The sequence below is a fragment of the Drosophila mauritiana genome, chromosome 3R, assembly GCF_004382145.1.
Source record: "Drosophila mauritiana strain mau12 chromosome 3R, ASM438214v1, whole genome shotgun sequence".
Lineage (NCBI taxonomy): Eukaryota > Metazoa > Arthropoda > Insecta > Diptera > Drosophilidae > Drosophila > Drosophila mauritiana.
Window position 1 is genome coordinate 14,843,196 of NC_046670.1, and position 18,738 is coordinate 14,861,933.

General features: G+C 43.2%; 5 protein-coding genes across 10 annotated transcripts; 3 read left to right on the top strand and 2 right to left on the bottom strand.

Moving 5' to 3' along the window:
• Window positions 1–1,556: 1,556 nt before the first annotated feature.
• LOC117143595 (band 7 protein AGAP004871) lies at window positions 1,557–3,944 on the bottom strand. Of its 5 annotated transcripts, none has more exons than XM_033308341.1 (8): window positions 3,745–3,944; window positions 3,536–3,686; window positions 3,114–3,476; window positions 2,887–3,052; window positions 2,404–2,833; window positions 2,300–2,341; window positions 2,088–2,147; window positions 1,557–2,005 (listed from the first exon to the last, which is right to left on the bottom strand). In XM_033308341.1, the coding sequence occupies exons 1-8, from the start codon at window positions 3,884–3,886 to the stop codon at window positions 1,947–1,949; spliced, it is 1,413 nt and encodes a 470-aa protein (XP_033164232.1). In that variant the 5' UTR covers window positions 3,887–3,944; the 3' UTR covers window positions 1,557–1,946. The 5 variants fall into 5 exon arrangements, with proteins under 5 accessions (XP_033164232.1, XP_033164234.1, XP_033164236.1 ...); XM_033308343.1 differs by having other exon boundaries at window positions 3,655–3,686; window positions 3,745–3,931; XM_033308344.1 differs by lacking the exon at window positions 3,745–3,944 and having other exon boundaries at window positions 1,558–2,005; window positions 3,536–3,581; window positions 3,655–3,692.
• A 4,972-nt stretch (window positions 3,945–8,916) lies between these two features.
• Window positions 8,917–11,290, bottom strand: LOC117145497. The gene has a single exon (XM_033311177.1). It carries the CDS (start codon window positions 11,185–11,187, stop codon window positions 9,052–9,054), a length of 2,136 nt encoding a protein of 711 aa, XP_033167068.1. The 5' UTR covers window positions 11,188–11,290; the 3' UTR covers window positions 8,917–9,051.
• Window positions 11,291–12,671: 1,381 nt separating this feature from the next.
• Window positions 12,672–16,080, top strand: LOC117145344 (band 7 protein AAEL010189). 2 transcript variants are annotated; one of them, XM_033310959.1, is made up of 5 exons: window positions 12,672–12,781; window positions 12,851–12,992; window positions 13,047–13,406; window positions 13,462–13,627; window positions 15,427–16,080. In XM_033310959.1, the coding sequence occupies exons 1-5, from the start codon at window positions 12,718–12,720 to the stop codon at window positions 16,078–16,080; spliced, it is 1,386 nt and encodes a 461-aa protein (XP_033166850.1). In that variant the 5' UTR covers window positions 12,672–12,717. The 2 variants fall into 2 exon arrangements, with proteins under 2 accessions (XP_033166850.1, XP_033166851.1); XM_033310960.1 differs by lacking the exon at window positions 15,427–16,080 and adding an exon at window positions 13,689–13,719.
• Window positions 16,081–16,217: 137 nt separating this feature from the next.
• LOC117143816 lies at window positions 16,218–17,090 on the top strand. Its single transcript, XM_033308662.1, has one exon. The coding sequence runs from the start codon at window positions 16,256–16,258 to the stop codon at window positions 16,916–16,918; it is 663 nt and encodes a 220-aa protein (XP_033164553.1). The 5' UTR covers window positions 16,218–16,255; the 3' UTR covers window positions 16,919–17,090.
• LOC117143818 lies at window positions 17,076–18,002 on the top strand. Its single transcript, XM_033308663.1, has one exon. The coding sequence runs from the start codon at window positions 17,086–17,088 to the stop codon at window positions 17,695–17,697; it is 612 nt and encodes a 203-aa protein (XP_033164554.1). The 5' UTR covers window positions 17,076–17,085; the 3' UTR covers window positions 17,698–18,002.
• Window positions 18,003–18,738: the final 736 nt, after the last annotated feature.

The window sequence follows — 18,738 nt, forward strand, 5'->3', positions numbered from 1 at the left end:
TATCCACTGAAATCAAATGTTAAAGTTCTTGCGGCTTTATTAAATAGGTATTTAATTGCTTTTCTATTGCTACCAAATACTTTTAAATTCCACCTTTTTTGTGAAGTGTAACAATGGGTTGGGCAGGCACAGGAGATGGTCAACTGAAATGAGCAAATGTCAAGTGCATGCCCGAAGAAGGAAGGCAAAAACAAATCAAAGCCAATGGCATAGCCGGCATTTGTCAGCGTTTTGTTTAAACGTGAATTAAAGAATCTCCGTTCCGGGGGGAGTGAGGACTATGTAATCCACACATTTTCATGTGGTAGATTGCTTATTTGGCTGTTGGCCACTTGGCGAGAGTGGCAAGTGCAAACATGGGTTCCCGGGATCTGAGCGCCACTTTCTGCTGCTGTTGCTACTGCTGCATGTGCCATTTGCATAAATCAAATTTGAATTTGCATTGCTGCCTGCAACGAGCAGCTGCAGCGGGTGAGAAGGAGCCGCCGCAGCAGCAGCAGCTGCTGCTCCTACCTCCTGTCGCAAAACTCAAAGCTCCGTTCTCCGCAGGCACACACACACACACACGCAGGCAGCCAGGTGTTCCAGCTGGATAAACACGTACACACAAAGAAGGATGAGTGCAGTAGGATCCACCTGTGAGTGTGTGTGCTCGAACACGCACAGGGCAATGAGCACGCAGCCAAACTTACGCACGCTCGCCTGCCACACAGAGACGCAAAAACAAATGAGAATGCAAACACACACAGGCGCAGGCACAAATAGCGACGAAGCAGTGCCAAAAACTCACTTCCGACAAAAGAAGCCCAAACGATGTGCCATTAAAAGCTAAAAGCCAGTCAAAACTCCAGAGTCAACAGCCTCGAGGAAAAACTTTCTGCATTCTGCATTCCCTATTTATAGCATACTTTTCTGCGCTTGTGGGAGCTCAGTTGCATAGAAATCATTTTAAAGCTTTTTCGATTTCTACAAGTGAAAATACCACTAACTTAATAATGAATCTAATTAATTCTTAATATACATTCATCATATTTTTAAGCTACAGCTTCTTGAAGTGGATCTGCACAATATTACTCATACGCCACGTATCACTTCACCAGCTATTTAATATGGAATACGTTTTATTTATTAGAACTGTTAAAATGAATAGCTTAGACTTGTAGTTTAGATGTCTAGATTCTGACATTTTGGTGTGTTGTTTCCCTTGTTTTCAAGCTCACATTTCCTTTGATTTCTTCGCAATTTCTTGCACATTAGCTGAAGAACTTTCGTTGCTACGTTACGTTGCACACACACACACACGTTCGGGATTCGTGCCCACACACACAGAAAGTGCATTAACATCCTGGCACGCCCACTGCCCACTTTTGTGGCAACTTTTTGCCTTGTCCAAATTAAATAATGCGCAAAGTTGAGCAAATTTATAATGTTACTCCGAAATTGTTGAGTGACTTTTGAGTACATTTTTGCTGTCTGGGATAATTGCAAGTTAATTGGTTACGCTTGATAATTACGAATTTATGACAGCAAGATATTCAAAGAACATGGAATGTAGTAAAATAGAATTGTCATTTCAAAATTTATGATTTAGGTAATAGTTGAAGAAGGAAGACCTTGGGCCATAAATAATCTTTTTGGAATAGAGGATTAACTATATTTTATCACGCCATTGAAGTATCGGCTCGAAAACTCCCAATTTATTAAAGGAGATAAATTGCCACCCGAGATCCATTCTCACCGCGAATGAAAAATACCCAGTGTTCAGCTATTTTTTATCGTGTCCCAAAAAAACCGCTTGGAGGCCATTCAATGGCAATGTCAATGTCACTCCAGTGGAAAGGGGAGCAGGGATAATGCCCTTCAATCAAGTTTGTGGCCCCATCGGCTGACGTGACTGTTGCTCATTTCACGCTTGGCCTTCCCATTGTCCTGCTGCCGCCGGCTGATTACCAACGAGTTCGAAGGAAGTCCCGATAAGATTGCAGGTCCATAAACGCCAGGCCTCCTGTTGGAAAAGAAATTTCGAGACATGGCGACGGTTATAGGCGGTGGGACCACAAATCACTTTGTATTTATATATCACTCGCCTGGTCGACATGGAGCAGTGCGCTTCTGATTCGTGTCAGTGTCAACGTCATCGGCAAACTCTAAAAAAAAAAGAATAAATAAAAAGCTTTAATAAATATTGTGTAGCCGAAAATTGGGTTAGTGACTACTTTTGATGTGCTTATTTAGAAAAATAGTTTACTCAATTTATTAAATCATTTGAGTGAGGAAAATTTTAAATTATAGGCCATACTCGCAGGACTTTGTTTAACACACTCCATTTCGTAGGCGACATCTGGAAAATTTGATAAGAGAAATCAGATTAAACCTTTAGTAAGCGGCGTTTTTTTTTTATACATGTAGGTCTCCGATTTTCCACATCTATTCTAACTTCCAGGCCTTCTTTGGTTTCTTGATTTAAAGCTAAGGCTTCACCGGCACCTTTCATAACACTCTTTGAGGAACAGGGTTCATTTGGGTCACTTGATTTGTCACCTGCTCTTGTAGTTTGGTTCTTCTCGTCCTTACCAGAAAAAATAAATTTGGACAAAAGTCCTCCACCACTTCCGCCACTGAAACCATCAGAACCACCACCTTCCTTTCGGGTTTCCTTGCTACCTCCGGCAACATCTTCCTTCTTAGTGTCCTTGCCACCACCACCCCCACCACCTTTTTTTCGCCCCTCTTTGCCAGACATAAAGGGTTCCATCATCTCCAGAGGAATAGGATAAATTATCCTTACTCTTCGCTCCGAGGCGATCGATGAAAGGATCTGCAGATGCCTCAGCTAAACCAGAAAAATGAATTTAATCAAAAGCTTCATAAATCCCAAATTATTACCTGAAGTGTAATCTTGTTCTCCGACATCACATCGGAGGCCTCCTTCAGCGCCTTGGAAGCCTTTAGCTCACCTTCGGCCAGAATTATCTTGGCACGAGCTTCCCTCACAGCCTCGGCCTCGCTGGCCAAGGATCTTTCAAGACTAGTTGGTAATGTGATATCCATTCTGTTCTTAAAATACGTAATCATTAATCAGTTCTGACAACATTCATAAAACATATGCTCACACATCCACCCGCTCGACGCGAACTCCCCAGCGATATGTGATTCCGGCTACTGCCTGCTGAATTTCCCTGGAAAGTTGCTGCCTGGAGGTCAAGAGGACATTAAGCGTCTTGGATCCCACAATATTACGCAGCGTGACCTGGGATATGAGCTGGGTGGCCTGTTTTGCATCGTCCACTTGGATAATGGAGTCAATGGGACTGTAGATGCTGTAGTACACAACGGCATTTACGGTAATCGTAACCGAATCCTTTGTAAGCACATCCTGCGGGCGAACATTGGTCACGTCGGTTCGCATATCTACTCTGTGAGTATCATCGATGCACGGTAGGATGAAGACCAATCCTGGACCTCGAAGACCTTTCCTGGGAGAGATAGAGGTCAAATTAGCCATTAGAAGCTGGTAATGTATGTGAAACTCCACCTAAGACGACCTAGGCGTAGGATAATCATTCGAGAATACTCGGGAACTATGGTTAGACAACAAAACATGGAAAAGGGGAAGGTTATGATCACAAGGAACCAGCAAATTCCGGTTACAACCTTCTCGAACGTGGTATCCTTATTGTCCTCAGCTGAAAAATATGCTGGCTTATAGAAAAGAACCAGGACATTTGGTTAGATTGCCCATACAGGTTTGAATATATCGACTCGGTGGTGGCATAGGTCCACCATCAGCTGAAGGTCTTTTGAATTCCTTGGGGGGTATCTTTTGGTCATGTTTACTCATCTCTGAATTAGATGCCGCATCTTTCCTTTCGTTTTGATCGTTCATAACGCCAATTTTGATAATAAATTTCAGTAAAAATAAATTACGTTTCTTGTGTGTATGATGTTTCATTCAAAGCTTATACTACGAAATAAAATATTTGACCCAGGAAGACCCCGGATATACCCCTATGAATATTCTCATTTATTTTCGCCATGCAAGTGAGGAAAATTCGAGCAAATAAGAAGGGTGTGTTGAATTGCACATAACCCGAAAGAGCTCATAAATTTCCCTTTTTTCCAGCTAGAAAAGCTCAACTGCAACCCATTCACTGTCGACCCGCAAAAACACCAAAAGTGCACATTACTCTGCTTATAAGCAAGCCACATTTTTCCACAGAATTCATCGGTGACAGCGGGGGAAAAGGTTCAGCATATGAGATGGGGGATCGGAAGCTAATGGAAATACATATTGGGCAGAGATGTAACCGGCGGCTTTGGTGTCATAAGAAAATTCGTTATTCTTGTTTTCATTTGAAAAATGGGACTAATTAGCAGAGTGCTACATAATACAAAATAAGATGAAGCAATACGCCAAAAGGGGTAAAACATATGCTTACAAAAATGTATTACTTTAAATGAAAGTAGAGTACTTGGTATATTTTATTGAGGAACACTTCATATCCTTATCCATTCAAAACTTTTCTAACTTTAAAGTAAGCAGCCTTATTAAAAAGTTATTCAATATGATTTTCCTTGCCAACATTTCTTCTTCGAAATTTCCTCACAACTTATTAAGTATTTCCCTATTGCTCTTACAACTTTGAAACGCACTGTACCGTAGGCCAGAGGTGCCGCGGCAAAAGTGTCAAAATCTGACATGGAAAAATGAACCCAACACGAAGAGCTCCTAATTTTAGTAACAAAAGCGTTTGGCGGGCTTCTTTGTGACGCGGAAAACCCAAAGAACGCTGGAAAGTTGGAAAAGTGGCCGGAAGAAGAAGAGACGGTGCTGGCGAAAAGGCTTTTCCGATGATAATACCTGGCGGCGTGAACGTGACGATGACTGGCACGATAACATTGAAATATTACCTTGGCCAAGTCTCCGTTGCGCCCGCTGCCTAAAGATTCCCGGATGATGGGGCTGCCCAATTTTGCCGGCTCCCATCGTGGGCAATTATAATTAGATGTGACTGACGGTGGGAGCTCAATTAAAAGCCACGTGGTTGGGCGAGCACCAAAAATTGGGTTAAAACGTGCAGCGCACAAATACTCGTGTGCTCGTGTGGAAATGCAGCGCGGCCAAAAAACCGCTCGAAATTGTTTCTATTTCAATTTGCCAGCTTGGTTTTCGGGGTGCGGAAGCGTGACATTTGGACTATGCCGATATTTATGCTTTCCCGGGCTCAAATACCCACATTTACACAACTTTCGGTTGGGGTAACCAAGGGCCGCGGGGGGTGTGGGTGCGGTGGAAAAGTTTTCGTTTTCGTTTCCATTTTCATGCCAAATTTCGACACACACATCCGCGTCTGCGGTCAACTCCGGATTCGGTTCCGGATCCGCCCGCCCAACCGGAAGCCTTCGGCAATGCGACGATAGGAAATTGGTTTATTTTATTCCCATGGACGGTTTTCCGCAGCCTTGGGTGTTGCGAAAAGTGGGTGGTTAGCTGTAGGTCGGTCCGTTTTTTTGGAATTTCCAAATTAACATGAACAACGATTTAACGATTTCGCTCTGAAAAATCTAATTAAGAAAAAAACAATTTCCGATTTCATTGCGCATTTATTTTTTTTTTTTTTTTGAGGGAGGGTGAATAACGAAATAATTAGAGCACCATTAGTTGAATACTTGATGTTTGTTTTTCAGTGAGCTGCGCCAGCTTAAAGCCTACAAATTGACTGGTTCAGCCCCGGTTTTTGGTGGTGCTGGTGGGCCACTCTGCTTGTGCCCTCCGTCTGGCCACGTTCTAATGAAAACGAGTCCCAAATGAAGTTAGAGTCAACAGCAATAGCGGATGGTAATAACTAGGCCAAAATAAGCAGATGGGCAGGATATGGTTGGGGATTTTCATTTGAAACCGATGTTCTAATGCACTATAAAAAAAAATCTTATAAAATTACAGGTAATTAATGAATTGATAAGAAACTATAGGTTGAAGTTTTGTATGACTTAATACTGTCAGAAATATTTAAAAATGTCCTAGCTATGCCAGCTTTCACCCATATTTTACAGCAATAAAAATAGTGTTTTTAATAAATTTACTTTAATATAAAAACATTTAATTTAAGACTTTCAAACTTTAAAAATTCACAGGATATAAAATCAGTTCATCTTTATAGTAAAGTCAAGAGCTGTGTGGTTCTCAAGTATAAACACGAAAACACTCACCACTCCAAAACAAATTGAGATAGCTCTCAGCCAGGGTATAAGGGTCTTTGACCTCATATCCACTGGCCACCAGCCCATTTTGGCAACCCATCGTCCCAGTCACATGCAGCTGAAAATGCATTTGGAGTGTGTGACCGCAGGAGCACAGAAAACCCAAAAAAAGGGCGAATTGAAGCGCCCTGGAGCTTAAGAATGAATGAAGTGGAAGACATGAATGGGAATACGCGAAACAGGATCACACTCATATGACCAAAAAAAAAATATAGGTTGGCGGAAAAAAGCACAGACTAAATGTGCTCGTTAGTGGTTTTCTGACTGAGTTTTCCATGTCGATTGTCTATTGTGCCTTTTATGTGAATACCCCAGATTCGTTGCCGTATCGCATAAATTCCATCTTCAGCGGCTTCGTTTAGCCAGTTGCCCTGGCCTTTTCCGGAATTTGGCAAAGCCGAATGTTTGACTTTTAAGCAAAGTCAACACGCAATTTAAATAACAATTGGCCCATCTTTTGTGGGTGTCTTGTGAGTGTGTGTGTGTGAATGGATGTGTGTTTGGATGAGTGTCATTAGCAAGACATTTATACGCCTCAGTTGAGCACCCAACACATGTTTATGCATATCAGCAACCTTTTGCCGAGCATAAATTAAGTCAAGGCCAGGATTTTGCTGACAAGGGAAAACATTTTGCCAAACATGTGTGGCTCAGTGTTCAACAAAAGCTTTCTAAGAACCCAGGACTTACGGGGAGCGTTACTTACACAGAGGGATAAGATGCGTAAGTAGCGGAAAATCGGCTCAGTAGTGGTAGAGGAATTTCTGGGAAAACAGTCTAGATAGTGAAATGGTATGTCAAATTCAATGGATACATATGTGGCCTAAAAAACGAGTATGTGCTTTAAAACTTGTATTTTTCAAGAATGAGTTAAACACTTTTATCCAATAAAGACAATTCACTTATGTAATTTTCTAAAGATTAACCCGCTAGTTCTACTTGGAGAGCTTGCTATTTGTTTATTTTGAACAGAATTTCCACACAAGTTTAGTGATTGAAAGCATCCATATGCTAAGTGAATGTTTCTACAGCCACACCCAGGGACCCAGACTTGGTGGTATTAGATGACCTAACCAGACCGACTTACTGGTCACCTGCACATCCTTATCCTGCGCCACTGCCAATGCCTTTCTTCCGTCGTCCTTATTCTCTTTGCATTGCCGTTTTATCTAAGCTCAGCTTTGGCATTGTTAATACCAACACATTTTCACATTTTTACCCACTTGGAAAATTTACGTATTTCCCCAGCCCCTCCCCGCCATGTCTGGATACCCACACCCTGCTGCTGATGTCACGGCATTTGGACTTTCCTGCACTTTAGTAAGCGCACAAATCCGCACGAGAAACGGATGAAAAAAAAAGGGATTTTATCTTATAGACGCTTGTTGCTTTTGGCTCCTTGAAGTCGCCGTCCGGACATTTCCGGCTAAAGAAATACGTATGCCCGTGTGCTGACGTGGAATTATCGCTGGACCAGATTTATACCGGGGCCAACAATGCTGCACGCTGATTGTGGGAATTAACAGCTCCGTTTCTTGGCAACAATAATTTATGGCTTAAACAGCTAGCCAAAACAGTTAGGGCATTATTGAATTCACTCGAAACATTGGTGGCCGCAAATGCTGCACGCTCATTGAATGTCCTTTTCTAGGATTTCTGCGACTTCTCACACATTCCTCCGAACACCATCGTTGCCAAGTCATCTGTGCTGATTTCCATGGCAAATTTCTCCTTTCGCACCATTCATTTCCAGCGCCAAACAATGGATCCCAAAAAAGAAACCGAAAGTGGGAAAAAGTGTCTGCTGCATTGAGACAAATTTAATGAAATTTCAAATTGCCATTCGCCTTCTGTCTAGATCTCAGGATGCTTTCGACTCCTCTTCGTCGTGTCACAGCTACAAGAGGTCGTTCCGGATTTCTCTTAGAAAATTTTACAACAAACTTTTAAAATCTTTACATCTTTAAGAGGTGCTTTTAAACTATTCGCATTAGCCATTCAATAAACTAACATAGCCACAAAGTCACGTGATTCAAAAATAAACAAAACAATTAGATATTATTATTGTATCTCATCGCTCATGCTTAAGTAAAGGTTCTAAGTATATGAAATCCTGTCACTTCAGCCTCAACTTGTGGCACAACTAAGCTAGGATACTTATTCCACAAATAGTGGAATTAATCGAAAAACCAAAATCGGCGAGTGTGAATATCGGAATATCGTTCTTCTACGCCTTCATCGTGGGCTTTGCATGTCGGACAGGAGTCGACTCAAGTCGCCTTGTTCAGGGTGTCCTTTGTGCCGCTGTGACAGCTGCTCATTTCACGCTTGGTAATTTCAATGAATTTTGCGGGGATTCTGAAGGACATGCCATGCCACGGCACGCTATCCACTTATTTGTATGCCGGTCATTAATTAAATTTTCTCATTTATATTGAATACGTTTAGTTTGAATAGTTATTCTCAGAAGGCAGTGGGGCTAATTTATATTTACACTATTATCTTAAATCTGTACTGTAAACAGTTTACTTCTCGCATTTTGCAATTTAATTGAAATTGATTAAATAGAAATAAACAGTTTCATCTTACTTGAAAAGTGAATAAATATTTCATACCTATTCAAATAAATATGTCTAAATAAAAGAAAACTTTCAATCCTTTGGGGTAAACATATACGATTATATCATATGCATAAATATATCAATAAACATTAAAACTAGACATTACAAACAATTTAACAACAAACAATTTAGCAACAAATAATTTGTAATCCAAACAATGATCTTCATCCTATTTCAGCATGTCTGCGTATCGAACTGGCAGATAGGCGAAGAAGGTTTTGAGCATGGATGAGCTTCTGGCCAAGTGGGGACTTAGGGCACTCCAGCAAATCCTTGTCAGGGTCAGGATCTTATCGTTGAGCGGCATTCGGTATTCGGTTTTTAACTTCTTGCACAGCGCCTCGAGACGCTTAATGTCGTCGAATGTGTCCTTTGCCGAGAATCCTTCGCGCTTGGCGCTGGGTGCTTCGTTTAGTTGGCTCTCAACATGCATAAAGGTGGCCAGTCCCTTTTCAATCGTATCGACAATCTCTTCGTGGCAGTAGGTCTTCCCATATCGACGCTTAATCCACTCGAGCATCACAAAGGATTTGTGCGAGTTGGGAAAAGCGGCGAAGACGCAGCGTGGATCCCGTCTCAGTACGGAAAATCCATCCCGCAGCAGGCGCTCCATTAAGTGTTGGTTGTTGGGGTCGAACTTCTTGATTGTCTTTGTCCAATCTAGGGCTTCATTTGTTTTGCAGATTTCTTCCGGCTCATTCTTGGTTGGCTCTTCAATAGTCGTTGGTCTTTCCGATTGGCCAGATGTCAGGCGCCGTTGATGAGCCTCCAGGGAGCCGAACCACATATTTTGGGCGCACTCAACGATGGCCGCCACCACCTGGTCTCGGGGATTGATCCGTCCGTTGTAGTTATCCTCGCTTGAGGGGCAACTTTGCTCCTTTAAGGAGCGGATGGCCTGGGCACGTATCACATCCTTGGCATCTGGATTCTGATCCTGCGGTGCAACCTCATGGTATTTGAACACGAAGGGACTGTGCTGGCGAGGAGCCTCGAAAAAGCGTCCTGGCTTCGAAGATTTCTTGCAGGAAGATTGCTTATCGTCGCCGAATTTGGATTTCGTGATGGACACCTTTCGCGGACGTTTGAGGTGACCTAGTAAAGGGGGTGGACATTTGGCCAGCTTTTGCTCCACGGGTACCGTGGGGCATGGGATGTCATCATCGGGATCCGAGACCCGCACTTTACTTAGCAGACTTACGTTACCCCTGCCGGTGATCACATGGATACCCAAGGTGGGTTTGGCACTCAGACGCCCGATGTCCGCTTCCTGGGATAGGTACTTTATCTTGATATCCTGCACAGCCGTAGGCACTTTGCCCACCGAACACATCTGATCGTGATCCTCCAACAACATGACATCCGTGTGATGGCGCTCACGAAGTCGTTTCCAACGCAGCGTGACTTCCTCAATATCCCTTTCCAACTGGGCCACGATACGCTTTTTAAGGAGGGCATCCTGGCGTGAAGTGATATCCACGAGAGCCAAACACTGTTTGTGGGCCTTGACCACAGCTGCATCCTTCAGCAGCTGCTCCTGCCGCAGTGCCTCCTTGTGGAACTCGCACATGGGCATCGCCTCGCTCTCCGCCGGCTGAGTACCATCTATCTTTGTCCAGTAGTCGGCCATGATGTCGCCCACCATCTTGAAGAGCATCCGCTTCACCGGCTGGAACCTGTAAGTGGCGAACCAGCGGTTCTCCTCGTTCACCCTGTAGTTGGGCCTCTCGCCGGCGGGCCAGAATGGAAAGGAGACCACGTGGCAGGGTCTCTTGGCAGTGAACTTCTCGCCACCCTTGGGTAGCTTTGGTCTGGGCAACGCGGTAAAGTAGGGTGAACGGACCTTTCGAAAATCCGATTCCCGTCTGGTCGATAAAGGTGTTGGCAACGACATGGAACGATAATCCACTGGCGGAGCTATCGACTCTTTCTTATTCAGCCGTTCCACTCCCGGCGGCAGAATTTTGTCCAGTTCCCTCATGGTCATCTCCAGATCCATGAAAGTGATGGCGGACATCAGGATCCGTTCACTGTACGCAGATCCTGTGCCCTTGTAGCACGCCTCCATCAGAAAGTATAGGAATGCCAAGTCGCTGCCGCGACAAATCCCAATTAGCTTCCGCAGCATCCGTGTCTTCACCATGGGTGTGACTCCCAAGCGACTGAGACAGAACTGGGTGCGGTACACAGTACCCTCCGCGTGGTCATCGCGGATCGAGAAGGCCAGTGCCTCGACGGCCTGCACCTGGAAGTCGGACAGATTGGTGTACCATGAGGCGCCCACTGGGGCTGGCTTGACCAGCATGGTTTACTTCAACAATTTAGTTGGTATCGCGAAAAATATAAAAAAGAAATAGGCTAAATAAAATTACTTAAAATTTTGATTGATGTATGTATGCATATGTTGAAAGTTTAGACTGAACTAAATCATTTTAGATTTAAGTTAACACGCCCACTTTTCGTAATATGGTGTTCATATGGTGTTGTTATGTCCCATTTAAGCCACCCATTTGTGCTTAAATTGCAACTGGGTGTACACTGTGTTACATAAAAACCCGGGCACTGATAAATACCTTTTCGCATGCATCGTTCAACCCATCGGTGCTCAATTCACACGCCAACACACTTATCGGCGATGATTGAGGCAATTGCATCGGTATCTGAGACTGCACTGAAAAGCCATTAATTTGCCACCTTCCATCAGGCAACAGGTGGATTCCCGTATTGTTTTCCTCCGCAGTTCGCTCGCTTTTACCCACCTACCTAGCCACGTTTGCACGTTCGCTCCATGCGAGGAAGCCCCATTTCCCTGTCCCGACAACTGACATCTGACAATGATGGATTAGTTTATCAGAGCGGGTCAGGACATTCATTTGCTCTTTGTTTCGCAGTTCATCGCAAAACCCACACAGCCCACACACTTGCCCCCTTGGGGACTAATAACTTTATCCATCATCAGAGCGAAATATAATAGAGTAATTTTCTATGTGACGCGCCAGGATAATTGGCTGGACTTGGAGTTGGATCCGGACTCGAACTCGGACTTGACCATATGTCGCTGCACTTGCAATCAGATATATATTGTGGCAGGAGGAGGTTCGGATCTGGATGGCCGGACTGGGGTCACCAGAAGAATGGGCAAATCACATAAATTACTTTATGATGGCGTTTGGGCCATGAATCTGGTGAGAGAAGGAAAACTTTCTTTCAGCCTGGCACATGTGGTCACGGAAAGGCAAAAAAAAAAAAAAAATTTATAAGAGTTTTATAAAAAAAGAGTGGCAACTTGCAGACTGCCACAAGGAAGCAACAAAAGTCATTTCGAAGTTATTACCCCGCTCCACAAACCATTCTGCAGTATTAAAGCCAGGTCCAGTCAGTTTCCATTTGTTTGTCGCTTCATGAAAAAGAAAAAAAAAAGGAACATACAGCAAGAAAGGCGAGAAAACAAAAGTTTTCCTCCTTTTGGCCTATGAACTTTGGGCAGCAACGCTCTGCGATAAAGTTTCTGCCTTCTATTTTATTTTGTGGACAATTTTTATTTGAAACTCACCATTCTGAGAGTTTGTGTCTACTTCTGTTTTTGCTGCCGAAAAAAGTTTGCCACTCGAGGAGCTAGCAGGAAAAATGTAATTTTAAAAATTTCAAATAAAATTTAAGTTCTTCAGTTGCCACTGCGAGCGCAATATGCAAATGATTAAATTGGAATTTATTTAACCCTGGAAATGTGCAATAAGCGGATTGAGGTGTTCAATAAATATCGGAAATAACTTACATTTGAAAAAACATTCAATGAAATCGATCTATTTTAACTGTCATCCAAAAATTTCTTGTTATGAGGGAGCGATATGCAGTCGAATCAGAGAAGCAAGATAATGTGGAACCCAACCCGGAAGATGGTGGGGATGGAAGGACTACAAGGACCTAAATTTTTATAATTTATTTATAATAATCTATTCCCCTTGCAGACAGCTATTACATCGTTGAAAAGGTAGCGGTGTTCGTATCATGGATTTTAGTGTTGTTGTTATTTCCTTTATCGCTGTTGTGTTGTCTGACTATTGCCTTGGAGTTCCATCGACTTGTGGTATTTCGATTGGGTCGTATTAGGTAAACCTCTTCCCTACCTAAAAGTATGATCTATAACTGAAATTCTATTTTCAGGAGTTGCTTAGGGCCAGGTTTAGTTTTTCTCCTTCCCTGCATCGATTCGTTTAATACGGTGGACATTCGCACCGATGTGGTTAATGTGGATCCGCAGGAGTTGCTCACCAAGGACTCGGTGTCGATTACAGTGAACGCAGTGGTGTTCTACTGCATCTACGATCCCATCAACTCGATCATTAAGGTGGACGATGCCAGGGATGCCACCGAAAGGATCTCCCAGGTCACCCTGCGCAGCATTGTGGGTTCGAAAGGACTCCACGAACTTCTGGCATCCAGGCAGCAGCTTTCCCAGGAAATCCAGCAGGCGGTTGCAAAGATCACAGAACGTTGGGGCGTGCGAGTGGAACGAGTGGACCTGTAAGTTAGTCTTCGTTGTTTTAGTGATCTGTACTTTTAGGTACCCCCTCTGCAGGATGGAGATATCCTTGCCAACTAGTCTGGAGCGATCATTGGCCAGTGAAGCGGAGGCGACAAGGGAGGCCAGGGCCAAGATCATTTTGGCAGAAGGAGAGGCCAAAGCCTCGAAGGCTTTAAAAGAATGTTCAGATGTGATGTCGGAAAACCAAATTACACTACAAGTAATGAGTAATATAAAACTAATAATATAATATATTTATATATATATATATTTATATACAGTTGCGGTAACAATAATAGCACCAAAAGCACATTTCGTGTTTGCCCCAGCGTTTCTCTATTTTCTGACATTTTTTCATCATTTTTTCCACTAATCTTAAATACTACAATGATTTTCAATCGAAATAATAAAATTGGTAACAGATCTAATGGATATTTTAAAAATAATTGGTAAAACAAAAAAAAACCTCCAAATTTAGGCGGTAACAAAAATAGCACTGTTTCTCGTATTTTGCTAAAACTAACTAAAAAAATAAAATAAGAGTACAACAAATGGATTATATCTTAAGAACTATGTTTAAAGAATCTTAATATTTGGTTGCGTGACCATTGTAGGCAATGACAGCTGCGCATCCTCTTGGCATGGAGTCCACCAAGTCCTGGTACCGTTTTTGAGGAATTTTGCTCCATGAATCCTTGATCCTCGATCCCCCATGAATCCAAAGTTCCTCGTTATGGTTGGGTTTGGCTTCAGAAACCTTTTTTTCACGTCCGCACAAAGTTTTTCGATTGGATTCAAGTCGGATGACTGAGCAGGCCATTTCATTCCTCGGATCGATTTCTGCTCAAACCATTTTCGAGCCTTCTTCCTCGTGTGTTTTGGGTCGTTATCCTGTTGAAATGTCCAAAAAAAACGGCATTTCATCCTCGGCATATGTCGCCATCACATTTTGCGGGATATCTGTGTAAATGTGCTGATCCATGATGCCTTGAATCATATGAATCGGATCTACTCCATAGTATGAAAAGCACGCCCATACCATGATGTTGGATCCCCCGTGATTTACCGTCTTAAAGGTGAAGCGAGGATTTTTTTCAGTTCGTGGTGGACGCGGAACATAAGACCGAGAGCCTTTCCAACCAAAAAACACAATTTTGCTCTCATCTGACCACAAAAATGTGGCGCCACTTCTCCACAGGCCAGTCCTTGCGTATCTTGGCATATTCGATTCGCTTTGCCACATGCTTCGCAGTCAGAAGCGGGACTTTTCTGGGACTGCACACATTATGGTTGTTTTGTCTAAAGTGTTTGCGAACTGTTTCCACGCTTTCAGCTATCTGAAGCTCCTTCTTCAGTTTCGTCGCCGGCTTAAAAGGCTCCTTCTTGCTTTGCCGAACCAAGCGCTTGATCTCCACGTTGGACATAGAGGGCTTTCTTCCACATTTTTCGTTATTTTCGACAAACAGAAGTGCGTTGCGGATCATTTTGTTTGAAAAACCAACAAACCGTCCCATTTTAGCGTAGGTTTTACCTTCAGAGATCATGTTTTTAATCAAATTCCTTTTTTCGACGGTAGAATGCTTTCCCCGACCCATAACTAGAGAATTTTTGGTCTTCTTTTGAAAAAAATTCAATTAAAACCTTTAATGCAACTCCTTTTTTCAAAATATGTCGAAAAAAACCGAAAGCAATCACTCCTATTAATTTTATTCAGCAAAAACGTGGTCAGTGCTATTTTTGTTACCGCCTCATTTAGCGCCCTTTTGCAGAAAGTGCCCAAAAACAAAAAGAACCGTTACATTGAGAGAGTCAAAATTTCTTGCTTAGAGAGACAACATATGGTACTTATTATTCATGCAATCAGACTTTTAAAAAAATAAACATTCAATACCTTTTTTTAGGAAATCAACTTTCCACCTGCAGTAGTGCTATTATTTTAACCGCAGCTGTATAATAATAATAATATATAATAAAAAACTAATCTTGTTTTCAAAAATATTTCTTTTCTATCCAACTTAGCTAAGGCATCTGCAGATTCTCCGTTCTTTGGCAACGGAACGTCGGGTTAATGTGCTTTTCCCCATACCTTTGGAAATTATGGCACCGTTTATGGATGGAAAGGATTCGTCGGATGCAGCACAAGATGACGATGACCGGAGGGATAGCGATGACGATTACGATTATTTACATTTATTTTCACCAAAAGTTTACATCTCGGGTACACCCCCAGATTTCTTTAAGGATGCGCAAACAGATAGCGCAACTGAAAATCCCGAAGTTGGAAAAACCACTGAGAATGTGGAAGAAAACAAGCCGGCGCGTTCGTGGCTATGGCCACCATTTTTCAGACCCTCGCGATCTGCCCAGGATGGCGAACAACCATCTAGCAGTCGAAGAGTTCGTCCGGAAAGTGGTCAGCCGTCGCCTAGATCCAATCGAACTGATGATGCAATCGAACCCTATCCACTTCTGAGCAAACCCCCAGCCCGTTCGAGTTCTCCTACTAAGCCTTCTTCCATTCCCATTCCTCCGCGTCCTGATCCTCCGACACTTCCTCCAATTCCGCCACATCCAACTCTACCTCCCATTCCGGAACGGCCCATACCCCCTCCCAAGAACACATCGACTCCGACTGAAAAGGATACAAAAGTATCAAAGGCCGACAAAAATTAATACTTTTAAGATCTCTATTTAGCGATTGAGCTTTTATATAAAAATGACCAAAATATCTTTCAATTAAAGAATATTTAGCAGGGTTTTTAAACAAAATTTCACTAAATAACGCGTCATGAATTTAATTTCATTGTGAGCCCCATCCATTTAAAATTTCCTTAATACATCAAATACAATGTCAGTCCTTGAACAAGTTTGCGGTGGACCTGAGCCGAAATGGAAGGCAGAAAGGAGCATCTTCGAGCTGCCGGAACATAAACTGATCACCTCGCAGGAATGCATGCAACTGAAGCGTGAGCTGGAAGCCGAGAGGCCAGATGAGTTCGAGGTTAGTCCCATGATCCTGTGCCTTATGCTGACCTTGTTGCTTTTCCTGATCGGCTTCTGGATTTGGTTAATATCGCGTAGCTGCCTCTTTTCGCAACCAGAGCCGGTTGCTTTTAAGAGCAGGGAAGTACGTCGCGTTCCAGGAGGTTCAACTCCAAAATGCAAAAGCCAAAAAATTAGTTACTTTGATGAACTGGCGGACTGGGATGGTAATCCATTGAACTATAGCGGTTCCAATCAAGGTATTCCAAAGGCTAACTTCTGTCATTTAATGAATTTGAGCAGAAAGTCGGCTGTTTCCGTTGCTCCAGTCTTGGAAACGGAGGGCGAATCAACACAAAGAGCCACCGAATCTGTACAAAAAACTGATAGCAAGGAATCGGTTCTCTCAACCAGTCACGCTTTGGCAGGATCAGCCCTCTGCAGTCCAAAAAGGAAATACAGGATCAAGTGGTCCAACTTTATTAGGCGCAATCGAAAAAAACAATCCGAAACTGAAAGCCCACAATGATTAGTTGTTGGAAAAAGAAGTTCAGATTAGCCTTAATTAAATTACTAATTTAATTTACAGAAATTCCTTTTCTTTTCGACTGAAATAAAGCAAGCTTGGGAAAAATGAAATGTAAAGATTAATGTATTTGTACTTTCACAATATATATATTCACCGGTGTAATAAGAATGAATCCAGCGTGCAGACTGAGCCTGGAGAGCAAGGAATGCCAGGAGTGGATGAACGAGGTATGTGCCCACTGCTCCCACCTGCTGCCCGGCGTGGAGGAGGCGGAGCTGTGGGACAAGTGGTGGTCGGACGAGCTGCCCGCTCCGTTCAAGTCGCGAGTGAATCTTATGTCCGCCTACGATTGCCACAAGCTGCGCAAAGAGGTTGCCCGCCAGGTGACCAATAGCCGAGATCAGGAGTGGCACGAGGAGGAAGGCAATCCGGTCACCTGGACGCTCTGCCAGCTGATCCTGCTGATCATAGTAATGGTTTCCTCGATGATCGCCATGGGGTGTGCCCTGAAAGTGCTCTGCGAAAGCCAACGTCGCTGGTCGGGCCGCTCGAAATGTGCTCCACCAATAAAGGTGAAACAGGAAGAGAGGCCACCGCCACCACCAGCCGATGTGGAGACGCCGCCCCAAAAGGACATCTGCAAGCCAGCCAAGCAGCCCAAGGCCTTCATCTCCTTTGGCCGGACCACCGACCCACGCACACGTTTCGGTCCGTACAAGCACCAGAAGCTGCTCCAGACCGCCTCCATGCGACCGGAATGCCCGCCGGCGGAGTCGTAGCTCCCGCCAACTCGTGACCATCGCCATCTCCCGGAGCGGTGGAGCAGCACGTCGAATGGCAATCGGCGAAAAACAAATCGGCCACAAAATAACCGGCAAGGGGGAGCACTGGCCAAAAAATCGAAAACAAATTCGAAGGCTGCCGGAGCTGTGCTCAATCGCGGATAAGATTTATGAAATGTGTTCCGCCCCGATTTGTTCTCTTTTTCCCGGTTTCCCGGTTCGCCTCTAGTCCTTTTCGGTTTCCTTTTTTATGTTGCCGCGCTGCACGAAACACAAAAACAAATAAATATTCAGACGTTCGCACAGTGGCTCTAAACATGGTTTAAAAGTTGATAAATATTTTGATATGGTTCCATGTTAAATTATTATTTTATTTTACTTTGTTAAATTGTTACTTTATTACTTTTCAAACATTCGCTATAAATATATCCATGTATTGTGAAAATAGCTATATAATTAGCAACACAATATTTTCTATATTTGAAGATGAATCCCAAGGATACACGAATAAACAGTTTGTAAATTGAAAATTAGTTTTTGCCCACTGTGCGTAAGCAAGATCGGCATCGGGATACGGACCCAAAACATGCATGCCCGTACATTTGGCCGGAATGACCCCGGAGAAGTGGCTGGCCAAGTGTTGTTCCTGGCAGCGTATCAACATTTTGCCTATAAATACGGCGGATGTCGTTAATCTCAAATACAAGCAATTTTTAAAAATGCATTGGGTATTGTTTATCTCACGGATGGGTGGCCGTTTTGAAGGCTGGCGGTTGCTGTTTTGGGGTTTGGAGTTTGGAGCTGAATGAGTGAGTGTCAGAGTGCATGGGATTGGCCATAAAAAAACAATTGAATTTAATTTCAATTGAAGCAAGCAATTTAGACAAAATGCACTTGTGTATACGTTATGTCTAAATGATTGTTCAAATTATGGCTGCCAGTTGAAATTTATATGCCATTTTCCGCCGCCGTCGCTACGGCATTTGTATTTTTTTTTTTGTTTTATATATGTATTTAATGAATTTATTTGCGGATTGG

Bases quoted from the DNA above. Each gene is read 5' to 3' on its own strand.
- LOC117145344 (XM_033310959.1), top strand. From the start codon at position 12,718: ATGAGGGAGCGATATGCAGTCGAATCAGAGAAGCAAGATAATGTGGAA. The intron at 13,407-13,461 runs GTAAGTTAGTCT...CCCCCTCTGCAG, and splicing joins CGAGTGGAACGAGTGGACCT to GATGGAGATATCCTTGCCAA. The intron at 13,628-15,426 runs GTAATGAGTAAT...TATCCAACTTAG, and splicing joins AAAACCAAATTACACTACAA to CTAAGGCATCTGCAGATTCT.
- LOC117143818 (XM_033308663.1), top strand. From the start codon at position 17,086: ATGAATCCAGCGTGCAGACTGAGCCTGGAGAGCAAGGAATGCCAGGAG.
- LOC117145497 (XM_033311177.1), bottom strand. From the start codon at position 11,187: ATGCTGGTCAAGCCAGCCCCAGTGGGCGCCTCATGGTACACCAATCTG.
- LOC117143595 (XM_033308341.1), bottom strand. From the start codon at position 3,886: ATGAACGATCAAAACGAAAGGAAAGATGCGGCATCTAATTCAGAGATG. The intron at 3,053-3,113 runs GTGAGCATATGT...TTTTAAGAACAG, and splicing joins CGCGTCGAGCGGGTGGATGT to AATGGATATCACATTACCAA. The intron at 2,834-2,886 runs GTAATAATTTGG...TTTCTGGTTTAG, and splicing joins AGAACAAGATTACACTTCAG to CTGAGGCATCTGCAGATCCT.
- LOC117143816 (XM_033308662.1), top strand. From the start codon at position 16,256: ATGTCAGTCCTTGAACAAGTTTGCGGTGGACCTGAGCCGAAATGGAAG.